This window comes from Glandiceps talaboti, chromosome 17, assembly GCF_964340395.1.
Source record: "Glandiceps talaboti chromosome 17, keGlaTala1.1, whole genome shotgun sequence".
Taxonomy (NCBI): domain Eukaryota; kingdom Metazoa; phylum Hemichordata; class Enteropneusta; family Spengelidae; genus Glandiceps; species Glandiceps talaboti.
The window spans coordinates 6,021,642-6,041,054 of record NC_135565.1 but is presented as its reverse complement, the minus strand read 5'-3'; the positions used below and the strand labels follow the sequence as shown (position 1 = coordinate 6,041,054).

At 34.3% G+C, this 19,413-nt stretch overlaps 1 protein-coding gene across 3 annotated transcripts in view; it reads left to right on the top strand.

Annotated features, from left to right (window-relative positions):
• The window catches only part of LOC144448420 (uncharacterized), a 57,213-nt gene that overhangs the window by 19,444 nt on the left and 18,356 nt on the right, over nt 1-19,413 (top strand). For 2 of the 3 annotated variants that reach the window (XM_078138664.1, XM_078138661.1), the window contains exons 1-2: nt 9,456-9,515; nt 18,427-18,516. In XM_078138664.1, coding sequence (XP_077994790.1) covers nt 9,505-9,515; nt 18,427-18,516 — 101 coding nt within the window. In that variant the 5' untranslated portion in view covers nt 9,456-9,504. Of the gene's footprint in view, nt 1-9,455; nt 9,516-18,426; nt 18,517-19,413 lie in introns of those variants that run through there. The other variant, XM_078138662.1, reaches the window with a different exon arrangement.

The window sequence follows — 19,413 nt, the reverse complement described above, 5'->3', positions numbered from 1 at the left end:
GGCTTTTTCCATCAATTTCTTGTTCTTTTAGAACCAGAATACCTATGACGGTATGGTACTCCTGTTGGAAACGTCAGACAAACATAGCATTTCCGGGAAGGAGTTTCTAAAACAAAATATTATATCATTATATAATACTATTAGTTTCATTGTTATCTATGGCAATATATATTTTCTCCTTACTTTTTCATTCATTGATTTGCTTGCGTACTATTATTCCATATGACGATAATTTCCTTTTTCGAAATTCATGAAAACCAAACAAGAACAAGAAAATGAGAACATGCTATTTGAATACAATATCTTTTAATAAACATCAAACTGACTGCTACTGACAGTTAAAAGCGTTATTGAAAATACTCAAAAATATCGTCGATATCTCGTCAATGTCGTGAGTGGTATGATACACTAGAATGACGTCATAAGTCTCGCTACTATATATACACAATAAAGTTCTGACTCTGTGAGTAGCATTTGACATAATAAAAATATACTTGAGGGTTTTGCCGTCTTCTTTCAAGGAAATTGCCAATCTTTCATTTTCCAAGGTGCATTGTACGCTAACATGAATCCTAGATAACCTAAAACATACATTCTTGCTACAATTACATAGTTCTATCAACCTATCATAAAAATGTGACAGTATGCAGAGATGTTTATATATGTTACCCCTGTATAACCAACCATATACTGCCAGAAGTGTTCCTAACCACAACACTGTAAATACATACACAATTTTCGAACAAATATATATCAAATATAAAAGAGAATATAACATGTCGCAGTTAAGCCAATGATGAGAACACAAAACTCGATCTTTTGCAACTTCCCCACCAGTTAACCTGTTTATTGAGAAATATTTGATGTATGTAGGTGAGAGAGTAGTGTACATATAAACAAACATGTAGAGTGATATGAATCACGTTAAATAAATCAATTGACAAGTCTGCATAATAGATAGCGAACGTTAAAACTGAGCTGTATCAGTATTATACAATTACATGACGAACTATATCGTGTCGCCATGTCATACAGAGGGAAATTAAAGGACCAAATGTCTTTACATATTCCATTAATCAAAGTGACACACATACATACATACATACATACATACATACATACATACATACTTACATGTATGTACGCACATACATACACACACATACGTACCTACCTACCTACCTACCTGCCTGCCTGCATGCATGCATGCATGCACGCTCGCACGCACGCACACACACACACACACACACACATACATACATACATACATACATACATACATACATACATACATACATACATACATACATAATGACGTTTTTATTTCATTTTAATTAGAATAATTGATACACAATCGAATCCGTAAATATCATTAATTATGCAACATATTCACCTAATATGGCAGCCCCTCCAATCATATCTAAATTATGTCATCATTTATATGTCCATCAACTAGCTGAAATCCTAGGCAACCATATATAATATAAGACCTTCTTAGTAAACATCATTAGTTATGTAGATTATTCCTGTAAAACTAATTCATCATGTACATGTAAGTTATCGATAAGACATGTGTCAATGTTTAAATTCTGTAAAGTGTGTCACATTTTGAGCAATAATAGTACTTATGTGTATATTACCTGTTAGACAAATACAACAATGCACGCTTTAATTAACTCTTTAATTAACTTTTTAATCAACTTTTATATTTATATATGATTTGAACAATATTGATATCAAAGCTAGAGACGATGTTTGTCTTTATGTCATTAATGCCCTTCAAAATTGATTTGCAATTTTAAAGAATATGGTCAAGAAAAAAAGCATTAATAATGCAAACGATGTTTTTAGGATGTTTGATGTCACAAAATTTCGTTTCATTTAGCAAGGAATTGTTTAGATATTGTGTTTATACTCCAAGATACATACATATAGATGCATATGAGGATAAGGGGTGGGGATGGGCTGGGGTGATAAGTGTACAAAGAACCAAAACCAGTTATGTCCGAATTCTAATAGCACCCTTATTTACCCCACACGATTTCGTGTTTGAACACATTGTTGCTACGAGTTGCAAACACTTGTCGCAAACAAGACTGTATTCAAAGTGATTATTTTAGCTGCCAGAAAGATGGTTCATGTCAAATGCCGATTTGCGTCATACTAATAGAAAGGGGGTAAGTGATAGGAGCACATAAAGAAGTATATAAGCTATTTATGTAACCCAAATCATTTAAACAATCGTCAGTCTCGAGTTATTTGATAAGGTCATAACCTTTACAATAGATTTGTCTACCACTAGGGTGGCATTTGTCAATGGCCTTTTGAAGCAAAAACTGTGTGAGAGACCTATTTTATCACAGCAATCACTTCGCAACTTCCTGCCAAGCGCCATACATATCAAAATAAAGCATGCAATATGTCGGGAACGATTGCTATGAATCCCGAGAGCTTACGAGGGCAATTTTCCCCGAACAAATATAATCTGAGAAGTCGTGCAAAACTTAATTTGTTCAATGTTTTAATTGTGTCTTTTTCAATTTGTCATACGTAGTAATGTATTCCCTTGTTCAATTGTATAATGAATAATCTCAATGCGATCCCTCCCTGTAGATTGTCCAAAAATCAACATCAGCCGGAAGGTTACTATTCCCTTGCCGGATTTGTTTGATGTTGATAAATTATACTGCAAATCTGATTAATTTTCTTTTGTTGCTAGAAAAGTAGGTTTCTTTTGAATGTTTAAAGATAGGATTTTCTCGTAGGATATTGTATACATCTTAATCTTATACGTGTTCTTAAAAAGTTGCTTTATCGACTTATCAGCTTTAGAAGGGATAAATTATCTAACGCTCATGGTTCTGACTTCCATAACGCAAGAAGCACTGTCCCCCAAAATATGATAAATGAAGTCAGCATACCCAGCAAGAATAAAACCAAAGTTCTTGTACTTTAAATGATTTTAACATCTCTTCTTCTATTTTGGATTTTACTGACATCAGAAAACCATTGAGTACAGAACGTTCTGAATTGTTTATGATATCAAAATGCACTGTGGATTCTCTTTTCCTTCAATACTGCTAAATTAAGGAATGTCCATCAACATCTGTTTCTTTGTATTTTTCTTTCCTTCTTTCCCTTTCTTCCAGATATAAAAATCTTTCTTACTTTTGATATCAATAGATAAATACATACATACATACATACATACATACATACATACATACATACATACATACATACATACATATACATACATACATTTTTCCGAAAGCGGCCGATGAGTTACATGATAAAACCCAAGTTTTTATCAAAGATTGAGCAGATGGTTTGTATTGACATGTAATTCCTATAAATGGCGAGTTTTACCCCTTCTCTCAATTCCTTTATTTGGGGTCGATAGTGCTACGTGTATATGTTATAAAAGTGTGAGGTAGCTCTTACGACAGTTTATATTGGATAATTTTGATATGAATGTATATCATACAATTATGACGACTGAGGAGAGGCATTTGACACCTTTAAATTATAAATCATTGCGATGTCAAATTAAAGGGGTTGGCTTATCGTCTTTTGTGATTATATTGCCCTACATTAATTCAATACCCCTGAAAGATACTTATAATCCACTAGCCTCAAGACATCTACAGGCACCGGTCTCAAGGAATTAGTTCATTCACACGGGGACATGGAGTTACCGCCCACCACTGACGCTTGTCACGTACAATGAATAAATGCTTCCCCACTAGAGACATTAAACACTTGGTTGTTACCTCCTGGGTCTATGTGCTTACGAACCTCGACTTACTTCAATCCATCTAATATCGAATTAAGTTTAGCAAATCTTGTGTCGAGGATCCTTTCCCCAATTGACATAGACGGCAATCGATGTCTTAACCTTTCCCGTTTTGACAAGAATTCAAGTACCATTAATCAAAATCACTAGTTCAAAAAGTATCTTTGTTATCGAAATAACTGCATAATCTATATATTTACTATAATTCTTGGATAAGATGTTTTTGTGTGTAAATTAAGCTGTTTTTACTACACTCCATAGTTCCAATATATCGTTCCAAACATATTTAAGCACTTGATTTCCTTATTTAATCTACAAACTTAATTTCACATAGTCGTAAAGTTATTAAAAAAAAAATTTGTCTCCGAAGTAAAGTATCTAAGACGTGTCGACCTATGGTTTTGTTGAATCCCTATTTACCAATCTAGTTTTTAATGACCATTCACTATCCTTTTTAACAATTGACATTTTAAGGGTCTTAACGGTATACTTGTTTATGTAGCATTCACCTTTTTTTATGTTTTTGTATTTTATGTGCAGCGCTTTTGAATATTTTAAATAGAAAAGGCGCTTTAGAAAATAAATAAACTTAAACTTAAACTTAGTTATAACTGTTATGGATATTTTCTTTGATAGCGAAAACATTGATACTATCCGAATTACTAAAACAAGTTGAATCATGTCTGATAACGTCTGTAGCTAAAACTTGAATTTATGTATTCAATAAAAAACATTTGTAAAGATACGAGGACCCTTTTCTTAATGTTTCCTCCATGATTTAGACAGTAATTAATGCTTTAACATTTGTAGTTTTCTGTTACTAGTTAATTTGAAAATAAAACTAGGTATCCAGGTCTTTTTGTGCATGTTTAGCCACTATAAACAGTTTCTGACAACTCAAATTAGATTCTTAGTTATTTGCAGTGTTAACCATGTATTCTATTATGTACACTAGTGAATTCAGCCGAAAATGTAACCTTAGTTAAAGATTGGTCAATTTAAATGAGACAGAAAGAGAAGACTTTGAACGACAAAAACTCCTTTCACCCTTTTCACCTTTCATTTTTAATTGTCTAAAAAACTATTATTTTGTTCGGAACCCCATTTGTTCAATAACTATCAACCTAGGAAATAGCTCTAAATTAAAACAAAAATGATGACAGTTTTATTCAAAACACAAGTATGACATGTGGTAATCATTGAATGTTGGTCTCAAATGAAAAAAAGTTGTCATATTTTGGTTTTTCGGATGAAAAATACTAATAGAAATTTATTATGACTATTTTTGGCTTATATTTGTTAACCTAGGAACATATTCAAAAGCCAAGCTTAAATTAACCATGTTTTAGAGAACTGCAAAGTGAAATCTTTCAACTTTATACGGATCCTAAACACAGGGATGTCTTTTAAAATTTAAAATTTTCTGCAATCATTACTTGCTCAGCAAATTGCAATTTGCTTAGGGTAGAGGGCGCCTTATGCACCTGTATAGCTGTAGGGTGAACGTCCCCTTTACGACTCATACTTATTAACCTCACTGTGACCCCGTATCTCCGAAAGCAGAGGATGATCTTCCTGTCAATAAGTAAACATTCAACACTGGAGGTGGCAATCATCTCAATAGCACAAGGGAAAAGACGCTGTAGAAAAATTGGCATTGCTCCAACATAAGATACAGCAATCCTGCCCAGATGTAAACTACGAATATTGTACTGACTCCAGGATATATATAACGTCCTTCTCAGGAATTAAGACATGGGGAATAACTTAATATTGCAAAGATAAATATCCGCTAATCTCGATTTTCATATTCCCGTTTAATAATTAAAGATATAGAAGTGTGACAAAACAAACATCGTAAAGTCATAAATACTTAAATTCCTGCTTGTAACTGTAAGGAGCTGTGGTGGTTTTGAATGTCACCTTTCTGCTTCAACTATATAATTATGTTCAAGTCTGTCTGTCTGTCTGTCTGTCTGTCTGTCTGTCTGTCTGTCTGTCTGTCTGTCTGTCTGTCAGTCTGCCTATCTGTCGATTTCTACAGTATCTCTATCTATCTATCTATCTATCTATCTATCTATCTATCTATCTATCTATCTATCTATCTATCTATCTATCTATCTATCTATCTATCTATCTATCTATCTATCTATCTATCTACCCATCCATCCAAGGTCATCTCAGTGTTAAAGTGTGAATGAATTCAGATAACAGAATACTTTATTGCAGTATTGACACAAATTTGCACTTCTGAACTTAAAGAATTTTAGAACGAAGTACATGAGTATAGAGCGTGCTATCGTGTATGTATGTATGTATGTATGTATGTATGTATGTATGTATGTATGTATGTGTGTGTGTGCATGTATGTATGTGTATGTATGTATGTATGTATGTATGTATGTATGTATGTATGTATGTATGTATACGATGACATTTTCACCATATATACTACATGCAATTCTTCACAAAGAAGTAATACTCAATGAGATCTTTCTATTAAGGAGACAGATATTATCCTGGTCTATTCTTTCCACCCATATTCAAAGTTGTCAGTGAATTTGGTGTCCTTTGTGGGTTTCACTTACGTGTAGAAAAAGCTATATAGATGACATTTTCTAATATACCTTACAGATGTGTCCTCAATGCTTTGATAGAAAACATTTTGATACAAAATTTAAAGCAAATAAAAATGTTATTGTTTATAAACGCGACTCTGAAATTAAAATAACTCACAATTCAACTAAATCTGTCAACGTCATCTAGAATTTGATATGGCCATCAACTGAATATGCTCTTATATACATTTTAATGGTGACACGATGGTTTACAAAGAAACAGTGTGCACTTTACGACACTCTGTTGAATCTTGAAAGTTGAATCTTGGTAATGAAATGTCGAATTATGTCTGTTTTACCTAATAAAAAGCGGACACCTGAAGCTAAAAGAATGGCCTCTTACCGTTAACTTCACCAACATTGACGTAAAAGTTCACATATGCTACTTGTTCATGGTCTTAACGATCCAATTTTATCGATGCGGTCGTGTAACACTATACAAGCACCGGAAGATCGGAATTGATTTTTTGTCAAAGGTTACCTGCTGATGTGTTTCAACGAATTCAAAGGATAATGTTAAAGATTTTATTGTGGCACAGTTTATGACTTCATGTGTGTTGTTCTTAGCATCTCTTCAGTCTCGTAAGGGGATATGATTTTGAATACTTCAATGCCTTGCAGGTGAACTCCTTCAGAACGAGATTACGCCTCATTATTATGCATCATTTCCCCCTTATTTCGTACGAAATAAAATGATTTATTTGAGACTAGGTTCAGATCAAAACCCCTTTTAAATATGATACCCACTATATGTAATTTCTGAAACGTTAGTTTAATATTTAAGATGGTATTGTTAAAGCTCCTTCTTTCGTAGACTTTTGCTTATAATTTTTCAGCCAATTAAAGGGTCTATTATTAATTTATTTTACTTTCCAAATTTTTGTATTTCACATACGTTTGGAAAGTGTACCATCATTCTTGTTTTCGTTTGGTTTATAAGGTTATATTCATGAATACTCGTCAAAAGTTCCATTTTTTATCTAGTTGATAGAGTATGAGTACGTCTATCTAACCAGCCATTTGTTTTGCAATCAGTTTGATGTGTACTAAACACTGGATTTTTTTTCACTCGTAATGATATAACGTTAGCGATTCAGGGTGATGACCATTTAAGAGTAGTGCTTGGCAAATATATTTACTATGTTGTTGATCCAAGCGTACACTTACATTAAAATGGCAATGTAGAATATCAAAGGTCCATACATTTACACATGGGATATTATATTAATATTGACCTTTGTTGTTAGGGTAACGGCATGTTTAGGTTTATATCCTCCGGCTTTACAAATGTTTATTAGTGATTGATTTGCTTATTCATTCCTTCCTTCCGTCCTTCCTTCCTTCTTTCCTCCCTTCCTTCCTTCCTTCCTCCCCTTCCTTCATTCTTTCTTTCTTTCTTTCTTTCTTTCTTTCTTTCATCCATCCATCCATCCATCCATCCATCCATCCATCCATCCATCCATCCATCCATTCATTAATTAGCTCTTTCAATAATGTAGTTATAGCTAATGGTAGATGAACTCTTGGGTAATATTTGTCATCTTGTGCTTTCTCTACTTAATTTTGTTGATATACTTATTTATTTTGATTATTTGTATTTTAGCCAAAGAGCTTTCTCATTTCTTCGCTGAACGCCATGGTCTACTTTGTATACTTATAGTTTACGATCAGTGTTTATGAAAATTGTATAAAACTTGACATCTCCAAACGAACACACAAATTATGAAAATACCTTCAGCCGATATCTAAACGATGCGTTTTGTGGTATGGTAACGCGGTTTAATGCCTAAATCTCCCCATTGGGGAAATGCATAATTAATTATTAACACAGACAGAAAAAAACCGGGGGGAAAGCATTAATTACGACAGACTATCTTTGGTACTCGATATGAATGACGTTGATACGTGTATTTGCAAAACAGTTGTTGACGTCCTAAAACATATTAAGTTTAGCCCCCGGATGTTCACAGTGTACAAATTCACACACCTTGCCGGAACAGAGTTAACCGTCTGCCAGTTGTACACAAGATAAATCTGACAAATACGTAAACGTAAGAACAAATCTGTCGAACGAAGTATCTCCATTTCACTTTCACACATTTAACAGTTTACAGCAATAAGAAAAAAAAGTAGCTTTCACTATTTCGTGAAATCGTGATACCGGGATTTTGGGGAAGCTTGGCTTTCTTAGGAGTTTCTGTCATTGCCTACGCAATTATACAATTACGACGTATGTGTTAAACCTGAAATATGTTGGGTAACAGATACTCGTAGTAAAATGAGATAAAAACAAGAAGTCGTGACAACAAAAGATTTTAGCACACTTTCCTACATACTTCAATAACCTAATGTGAGTTCATATGAGGTCATTTGGAAGTCGAGTTAGTACACTGTTTGGCTTGGGACTGAACTATGGACAGTGCAATGTGGTTGCTACTAACTATAGTAGTACCTGTATTTATTTAATACTTTGTAACAGATATGTTCCTTATATGCTTATTCCTGATCCTTTGGCTGATGCATCTTTTGGCAATTGACTCATTCTCAGCTCATAGGCCATTAGCCTCTCTTAGCTGTAATTAATATGATAATAATATGATAAGGCCTGTTTGTATCTGTATTGCATAAAATATATCGCCATTTACATTATGTTAAAATTAAAGCAAATTGTTTTGATTCTAAACATACAATTAAACCTGATATAACGATAACTTTAAGTGCAACGATCAGTGATTTACGGAAACACTAGGCTTGGTTAGACATCATTTACATAACTACAATCTACTTATGTGATAGCCTATCCAATGCGTAGGAGTAAAACGTGTGATTCTACATTTACATAACGTCTGAACGTGACAGGGTGTCATTGGTCGAGTGAAGGGTGCTGTTTTGCGCATGACAGGTGACGTTTACCAGTCACATTGGCGGATACAATGATGGGGTATTGCCAATCAGTTGCAATTATCATTATTTTGTATGACGTAGGGTATTAAGGGTTGTAGGGGGAGTCAGTCGACTTACAGTCACTCTGTTGCAGACAGTAAATGCGATAACTGTATTGGATTGCCGTGGACGAACGTTCGCAAAGATATGGAACTCAGGTAAAGAACAACTTTATCAAATATTATGTTAAAGCACGACTTTAATTGTAAAGTTTGTAAATATTTCGAATTTGTGAAGATATCTGATTATTTATAATATAATCAAATTTAACCTCCATTGGTAAACTTTTTAATACACCTCAAGAACAAAATAATGTCTCAAGTACAGTTTACAAGAACACTTGTAAACGTTTACACGTCTCATTGGCTAGGGTTTCCTGCTGTTTTAGTTAAAACCTGAAAGTTGTACAGGAGATGCAATCACTGACAGAATATGTTCTGCAAAGGGATCAACTGTATCGCTAGGAGGGTGTTACTAACGTATTTTAACTCAAACACAAATGTCAAAAGTCATGGAATGAATGTCTTTTATTATTATATATACAACTATTTCGAAGTGAATATTTCAACAAATATAAAAGAAAAAAATCCATCATTACATTATACGATGTTTTTATATCTATTTTTTTTAAATTAGCGTACTTGTTACTCGTTATAGGCATTTAAGCAATTATTATTTCTGTAATGTTTAATGCCTTCGTAACATGAAACTGTTTTATCTCTTCCATTATTTCATGATAACAATGTTCCTTTCTTGAATTAAGAGACTTGGTGTAAAACAAATATCATCCATACACGTACGATCGATTCTAAGATCTTGTGCGTGGTCTGATATTTTATTGTAGTATTACAATATTTGAATTGATGGTTGGACCAAGAAAGGCATACATCTTAGATGCAATGTCAATAGTGCAAACCCTCTTTAACAACACTGATAGCAGTAATATACTACCTTAAGATTGAACAACATCTCTGAGCAAAGTGTTTGTTCCATGTCGTGTAGCTACATAGAATGAGCGTATCCGGGAAACAAAGTACTTATAATACACGTGGGTCTAAAGGGCAGATTTGATTATGTGCTTAGTTTGTAAATCCCTGTAATGTAAAACCCAGGGTTTACAGCGTGTAACATCTAGGGGAAATTAATATCTGATTTGGCCTAGGCTTTCTTTCCTAAAGGCTAACATGGCAGATAACACGATACCAGTTTATCTTCCACTATACCCATTACCTAATGACTCTAGTCAATAGAGTAGGTTTGTCCATAGGCCCTACATGTAGGGCCTATGGTCACTTTTAGTTTTACTGCGTGTGACTTTTTTTCATTTTGAAATCAGATGTTTTACATGTTTTCTTCACACATTTAAGAGGGGTCTGAAAATGTATACTGTATAGGTTTTATATTAAAGGATATATCTTCAAAACATTATTTAGAAAGGTCAGAAAGACGAGCAAAATGTACAGCATTTTTTCTTTAAAAATTGAAGAAACTGATTAATTAATATATCTGTCGGTTCTTTCTTGCTGTGTATTTTTCTGAGTTGTAAATCAGGAGCTTTATGGCGTGTTATCAAACATAGGTTTGAAAAGCGCCTAAATTATATATGAGTATGTTCTTTTAATATTGAAGAAACTGATGAATGGCTCTGTCGGTTCTTTCGCGCTGAGAATTTTTGTTACTTGAAAATCAAGGCTTTTATTTTTATGTCTACAAAAAAACTATCCAGTGGGATCAGAAAACGCGCAATAAAAATACATACGCCATACAATATTATTTGTCATATTGAGGAGAATGATCAATTGAGTGGCACCATCGGTTCTCTCTCGCTTCGTGGTTTTCCTCAGTTGGATCAGGACGTTTATGCCGTGTCTTGGAACAATAGCTCAAAAGGGTGAGAAAGGCGCGTAGAATTTGTAATTCGTGAGATTCAGTGTTGAACAGAAACTGATATCAATATCAGTATGTTGGAAATATCTCTATGATGTAAGACCTCAGGTAAAAAAAAAGAACTGTCGCCATATTGACTTTTATATGCGTGTACGTTTGATCAAAATGATTCAAGGTCTACACGTTTACACTGAGTTCCTAGTGAAATAAGGTTTATAGTCGTATAGTTTATGTCTCCATATACTTATGATCTGAGCGTCTCTTCAGTCTCGTTAAAAATATATGATTCTGAACATTACAATGCCCTGTAGGAATCCCTGATTGTATCCTGATGACATATGCTAAATTAATGGACTTATTGAATTGCTTCAGATATATGAATAAATACTAAAGACACCTTATAGATGCTCCCAGGCTAGGTTTTAAGCCTTGGGGACATATTAATTAGGTAGTTAATAACATACAACTTCTGTAGTAGTAGTAGTAGTAGTAGTAGTAGTAGTAGTAGTAGTAGTAGTAGTAGTAGTCGTACAAGTAGTAGTAGCTGTAGTAGTAGTAGTCGTAGTAGTAGTTGTAGTAGTAGTAGTTGTAGTAGTAGTAGTAGTAGTAGTAGTAGTAGTGGTGGTGGTGGTGGTGGTGGTGGTGGTGGTGTAGTAGTAGTAGTAGTAGTTGTATAGTAGTAGTATAGTAGTAGTAGTAGTAGTAGTAGTAGTAATAGTAGTAGTAGTAGTAGTAGTAGTGGTGGTGTAGTAGTAGTAGTAGTAGTAGTAGCAGAAGCAGTAGTAGTAGTAGTAGTAGTAGTAGTAGTAGTAGTAGTAGTAGTAGTAGTAGTAGTAGTAGTAGTAGTAGTTAAGGCTTGTTAATCTATCATTTCGATATGATATATGAAGTTTCTACTGATACAAAGAGAAACGAATCGTTAGCTTTATTAAAAAATAACACGATGGTAACACGACGGTTACACGATGGAAAGGATGATATATCAATGTAATAACATATGTTTACATGCCGCCTAACTTACCTTAAAGTTGATTGAATTATTATGTCGGTTGTGTCAACTAGTATGATATTAATTTATATACCTGCTTATAGCTACCACAGTAGAAGACACACTTAAGGAACTTCTGCCATGTGCATATACTTGACAAGTAATTTAGTCATGGATGGTCCCATTGCTGCACTTTACTCGCGCTCAGACACAAATTCAATTGGAAATTTACTCTCTTAACTGGAACGCAAGGTCTCCATGTCCCTATGGGGTTAAACATTGCAATGAATGTTTACAATTAAGGGCTATGAGATTAAATGCTTGAAACGCTATTTGCTTTGTAGTACTCTTCTGCACTCTACTACATTGTACTGTATTGTATTGTATTGTAATGCGTTGCACTGCACTGCACTGCTCTGTACTGTACTACACTACACTGCTCTGATCTGCACTGAACTGACCAGAACGGCATTGTACTGTACTGTACAGTACTGTACTGTACTGCACTGCACTGCAATGTACTGTACTGTACTGTACTGTACTGTACTGTACTGTACTGTACTGAACTGCACTGCACTGTACTGTACTGCACTGCACTGTATTGTACTGCACTGTACTGTACTGTACTGTACTGTACTGTACTGCACTGCACTGTACTGTACTGCACTGAACTGTATTGTTCATTCCCTTGTTAGTTGAGGACCTGAGAAATGTGACAAAAGACAACACATGATTATTTCTTTTGATAATGTGTGTTAATCAGATTATAAATACAGGCTTGACGGAAGGGAAGTGTACATAATAGAGTATATGTTTGACAAACATTAGATATAGGAATCAGTTCAAAGGATGCAGGATAGCACTAACACACCTTGAAAGTGGTACAAGTTGTATGTTTTAGGGACTTATTTTTTTCCTGTATATTAAAGGATCCAATGGTTTCGAATTTTGAAACATATTTATCCATCTCTTGCTATTGACATAACTCAAACCCGGTTTTTAGTTATAGTACATAAACGACTCGATGACGTAATTCATTATTTGTATATTAAAATATTGAGGCGGCCAAGACTATGATGCTATTATAGAGTGTGATGACAATGCCAGAATATATGACTTTGGTGTCATCTAGAGCATGCATCGACATTTGCATTATACACGAATAGAAACTTTTTTGTTTCATGTAATTATTTTCACTAGAGTCGACTAGTGCTTAACCTCAACTTGTGTTTGATGACTTACGTGTTTCCACAGTGTATTTCATCTAATCCGTCGAAAAATATATAATTCCATTGGGTGACTCATTATGCTACATTATCAATATGCAATTCCTCACTCACTCGCGAACGTTATGGGTGTGTTAATGTAATAACACAGCGGTATTACAATACCAGCATTTTATCTTATCTCGAAACCCAGCTGTTATGTTAATCATTCATCCTCCAACCGAATGATCATAGACTTTACTCCCAATGCATCACTATTTCCATCATGAGTCTCATTTCCGATTTGTATGACTAGAGGGCACGAAAGCAACAAATTAATCAATCATTCCTCAAACGTAGTGTATTTGATGCCATGCTCGCTGTTGGCTATAACTGCTTTTGATGGAGGGCTCACGAACGTGTGACCTCAACTTTAACGGTATCCTCAAAATAGACCACCCTTTCACCTAGAAAACCTCCTTAGTGATTAATCTGACTAGCAAAGATAGAAATATGTGGCTATAATGTGCTGTTAATATACCTGTCCTTTCTGTTGTACGAAAAGTCTCACATGTATATCACTGGGGCAAACATGAACAAACAATTTTAAATGAAATTATTACCTTTTATTTGAGCTATCGATATCAGGAAACTTAGAAGACGTCATTCAACCATATCATTGGACACTGCTTGATATATACTGAACTGAGTATAACTGAGGTGAATAGACTCCACTTCTCTGCAGATACTATCTGCTATGTATAATTCATGCTATGGTTTTGAATAACAGGCTATCAAGACCGGGGGACTGCTTTGTGAAATCACGACACCATTTAATCTTTTTGCATAAATAATTTGTGTATGTCGTGTTCGTCCCAGGAGTGGAAGTGAAAATGGTGAAGTCTGCTTGCCATTTTGATGTATATTCAAAATATTCTAAAGCAACTACGGAAAGCCATGAAGTGAGATGAGATGAGAAGAGATGAGATGTAATGTGATGTGATATGATTCTAAGAAAAGAATTTCAAATTGTGGAATTATGAATTTAAACAACGTGTCAGTGAAAAAAATGTGTTTGGTTTTTGGTCAATAGCCATGATAGCTGTCAAAAGTTTTGAAATCTGTAACTATCGGGCGCTTCTGACGAAAAGAAAACCAAGTAGCGTCAATGAGGATAAGGTTCAGTAGCCATGCAACTAACAACACTTAGTACTTAAATTAGAGTGGTTTTCACTTTGTTTTATACTAAGTGTAATGCACTATTCAAGTACTGATAAAATCAAGGTCAAGGTGGTATGTCGTGCTCAGTGTTATCGAGGCTAACCGATGTGAGTTTAAACACTTCTGGTGGCTATCCGAGGAGAATAACTAGCGATAATGATTATCGATAGTCGAAGTGAGAAAGTATAGATTCAATTTACAACAAATGCATTGTGTCAAATGCTCATAGTGTTTTTAAAAGACCAATCCCATCCCCTGTATGTAGAAATCAATGACCAACGTATCACAAGGAGTGGTAGACATCCCTCACCCAGTAGCTAAAATTAACAGTTTTAAATCGATCTTTCTCTCATCCGTCATCTCTGTTCTGAACAGAAAAGAGTCACTCACAAAAATACCCCTATGTTTATGGATTTGTGTTTACCATGATTGCAATACATTTGTTTATTCTGCTTGTGTTTTATCTGTGTGAAATGTCCTTTTAATTTCCCTTAATAGTTCGATTAGTAAAATGTTTCTGATTCTGACATTATTTAGTCAATAACAGATTTCAAGATCAACCTGTTATATTAACATAATCTTTCTGTAAACTCACCATAGTTACACTCATATTGAGCAAATAACGTAACTTTTACCCGACTTCAAGATTGATGGCCGTTCCATATCCTATATCTCTTATTGAGTAAAATGATTATCTAGATTGGTTAATAAAAAATGACAAATGTTCAAGTGAAGACTTTCAATTGAGATATAGATAATAAGTGAATTGGTTGTGTATGTTATCAAGATCCTAACGTCACTTTTTCTAAGTATGCCCACGCTGGATCCCATGAAACTGGCTTGTGGTTATTTCTGTTAATACCTGTCAAACCAAGGTACTTTCCAACATCCTACGAACCAAAACGTACGAGTAGACTTGAGAAAAGGTTCAAATATCAATAATTCACTTTTACGTTGCATACATGTAGAAAATAAAAACCTTGTCATTACTATGTACAAGAATACTATAACCCATTCTGAAAGAAAGTAAGTTAACAATCAAGATCACATTACAAATTATTGAAATGGCGGTCAAAATATTTACGAAATTAAAGCCATTTTAGAATCCAACATGGCTGCCGAAAACCATGTTAATTTTATGGGAAAAGAATTGTCGATTTCTTGAAAGGTTTGCGATGAACTCCAAACTTATTTTATAATTTCACAAGAATCAGGAACTAGCTTTGCAAATGGAAAATGTAGTGTTCGGTTTAGGAAAGCCACAAAAGCATCTAGCAGGGTAGGCAAACTTCTATTGAGTATCACTCTTGGAAATGTCGTGAACACGCCGGTTTTAATTGGAAAGGGAAAATGGCAATAACAGATTAAAGTGAACGTTGGGTGCTTAAATACCCTTAATGACAAAAATATGAAACCAAGCATTTTGTTTACTTATCTAGTAAATTGATGCTGTATAATATCCAACATATTCAACGAATTTCGCAAAAAATATTAATAAAGGGGGTTACACGTGTGTGGGTCAGTATATTAAGACACTGGCAGTATTGTGATTATTGGAGCATAATTAGCCACCACTAATTACTGAACTCAAACCTGGTATCAAGATATAATTTATAAACGATCCGATGACGTAATTTGTCATACGTATTAAAATGTTCAGGAATTCCCTGCTATGCAATCAACTTTTCTAACAATGTCAGATGACAATCGTACTGTTGTAGAAATCAGGCATCGATATTAAAATCATTTTAACAAAGTTTAATCAATGTTATTATGTGAGTATTTTCACTTATTGAGTAAAAAGCGTACAAACTCAGCTCGTGCCATTTAACATGTTCAATCATTTGGAGGAACAATTCAGAGTTTACAAATATCTTAAAAAGGAGCATCTTCATTTTACAATCCACGTGCTTAGTGTCAGTACCACATGGTGGATGAACAGCACTTGAAGTAAAGCTATCAATATGTTAGTATCTTGTTTTATGAATGGCAAGTGACATTTTGGGAACATCATGAAAGCTAATTGAATTACTTGCGTATCATAAAATTTGAGTAACTATGATATTATATACGCATCAAAGACACAATAAGGAGGAGTTACCATAGTTATCAGATATTCCATGATATTTTTAAAGACAAGCTTGATAAGGGGAAGGTTGGCCCTAAATCCAAGTCAATGCCCGTAGGTAAAAGACATTGTTTGTAATCAGCTTGTGCAAATTAAACTGCGAAAGAACTTAATATGGCCAAATGCTATACCTATAATGGGGGTGGGGGGTTGGGTTTCATAAAGGCAAGATCTTTGATGTTATTGATATATACCAAGCCTTTGCTTGACATACGTTATTGTATCGTCATACTAAGCTGCATCAAAAGTATCATTAATCCGCAACAAATGCGACAAGCCCGATGATATACTAGACAATTGGACGCCAGGTCCAACGATGTCAACGCAGACAAGTGTATAAACATATAGAAATCTAAAACATTTATACATAGAGAGCATTGATCTTTACGGCCATGATATAAGTTATGCGGAGAGGGTTTTAAGGCGGAAGGATCTGCCCTAAAGAGGACCAGGTAATGCTAAGCCTTTAGTGATATGCTTTCATAAAAGCTGTATATATGTTGCATAATATAAATCATCTCACAATACGGGCTGAACCCGCTTGGCCAATCAGGGGTCGGGATTTGCTGTGCATTGTCTGAACAAATAATCCATTCTTACAAGGGCAAAAGAATTTGTTTCCGACAAAATGACTTCAGAAAATAGGCCAGGCTTTACGTTTCTTTTTTTTAAATAAAAGAAGTAAATGAAGATAATCATGTGATTTCAGAAGTAGTCAAACACAATATGTAGACTGTGCTGTTATAGGCTGAAACAACGCATTTTATTCTGATTTTTCAAACAGTAATCAAAGATACTTTGACAAGAAAATCTATAGTAACAGATATCCAGATTTAGGTGAACATTTGAGGAAGTATTTAAAAAATGATAACAGCAGAAACAACAGGAGATCTAGAAACAAAGGGCATTGCCCATATATATCACGATAGATGGTATTTCTATGCAATGATACCAAGTACGTCCAATGGACAAAATGAAAACGAAATCATCCGAACCATCCATGTAACTCTATCAAATACTACATTCCTTGTTGCACACTGTCAGCAGAGAAACTAGTTTTATTGCAACTGTTAAGATTGTGTATCCAATACACTTTCACTATATGATCTACATGGTTTGTGATGTATAACATTTGGAACACTAATCTGATTAGATTAATATGTACCAGTCCCAATGTAGGTACCCCCCCCCCCACCAAAATAGCTAAGTGACGATATTTCGATCAAATCTATGATCAAACAATATTTTAATCTTTGTAAGAACTGAAACACAATATTATAGAATATTACTAACTATGGTATCTTATAGGAGGGGTCAAATCATAGAGACCCATGCATCATATTTGACCGAATGATGGGTAACGCTGCTACGCTTTTCTCAGTTCTGTTCCTACTTTAAATGTAATCACAGCGACACCATGACAATTTTAACAATTAACCCTGCCTTCAACTCAACAAGGTTTACATTTGATAGCGAGTGATCAAATCTTTAACCGTCCACATATTAATGATCGGATAATCCCATGACAGATTTTGGGGTTTGCCTACCTCTACCAATTTGCATAACGTTTACAGTTGGCCTACTGTATCATAATGTGCAGTGCTTGTAACTCATTCAATATTTATGTTTTGTTATTACAGGTCTTACAACTTAATGATGAACAAATCACTTCTAGTAGCAGTATTTGTATTAGTCTTGGTAGCAGTAAAACAGAGTTATGGGGAACCAGTGTAAGTAATGACTACTTCCTTATTTACATTACATACATACATACATACATACATACATACATACATACATACATGTACATACATACATACATACATACATACATATATTTTGAAATTAAAAATATGCGAAAAGGTGTCAACATACATGATAACAATATAGGTATTTTATTATATGCAGATGATATTGTGATTCTTGCTGATAATGAAAATGACATGCTACAAATGTTTAATCATATTAATGAATGATGCAAGAAATGGAGGCTATCTGTAAATGATGCTAAATCGAAGGTTCTTCATTTTAGGCGTAAACATATTGACAGAAGTAACTTTGATTTTCACATTGGAAATGTATCTTTAAGTTATTCTGATAAATACAAATATTTGGGCGTCGTGCTAAATGAATTCTTAGATTATACGGTAACTGCAGATGTAACTTCTGAAGCCGCGAGTAGAGCTCTTGGAGCCCTAAATGTAAAATTTCAGAACGTACACAAACATGTATGAAGCAAGTGTTGTACCGATTCTAGACTATTGCTCAGGTGTTTGGGGATTTGCAAAATGGGATAAGTGTGATTCAGTTCAATATAGAGCTCTGAGATTCTTTCTGGGAATACACAGATTTTCTCCTCTCCCAGCTGTTACGGGTGATACAGGACGGAGTTCATGTAGAGATCGTAGATTACTCAATTTGCTCAGATTATGGAAACATTTGACTAATTTAGATGAACACAGAATATCTAAGAAAGTATTTCTATGGGATTGTTCCTTGAATTATAATAACTGGTCCTCAGAAATTTATAAAATCATAGACGGTATTGATTTGCATGAAGACGTACTTTCTAATTTGAATATTAATGAAAGTAAGGAGAAAATCTTGCGGACAACCTCTGAAACGTG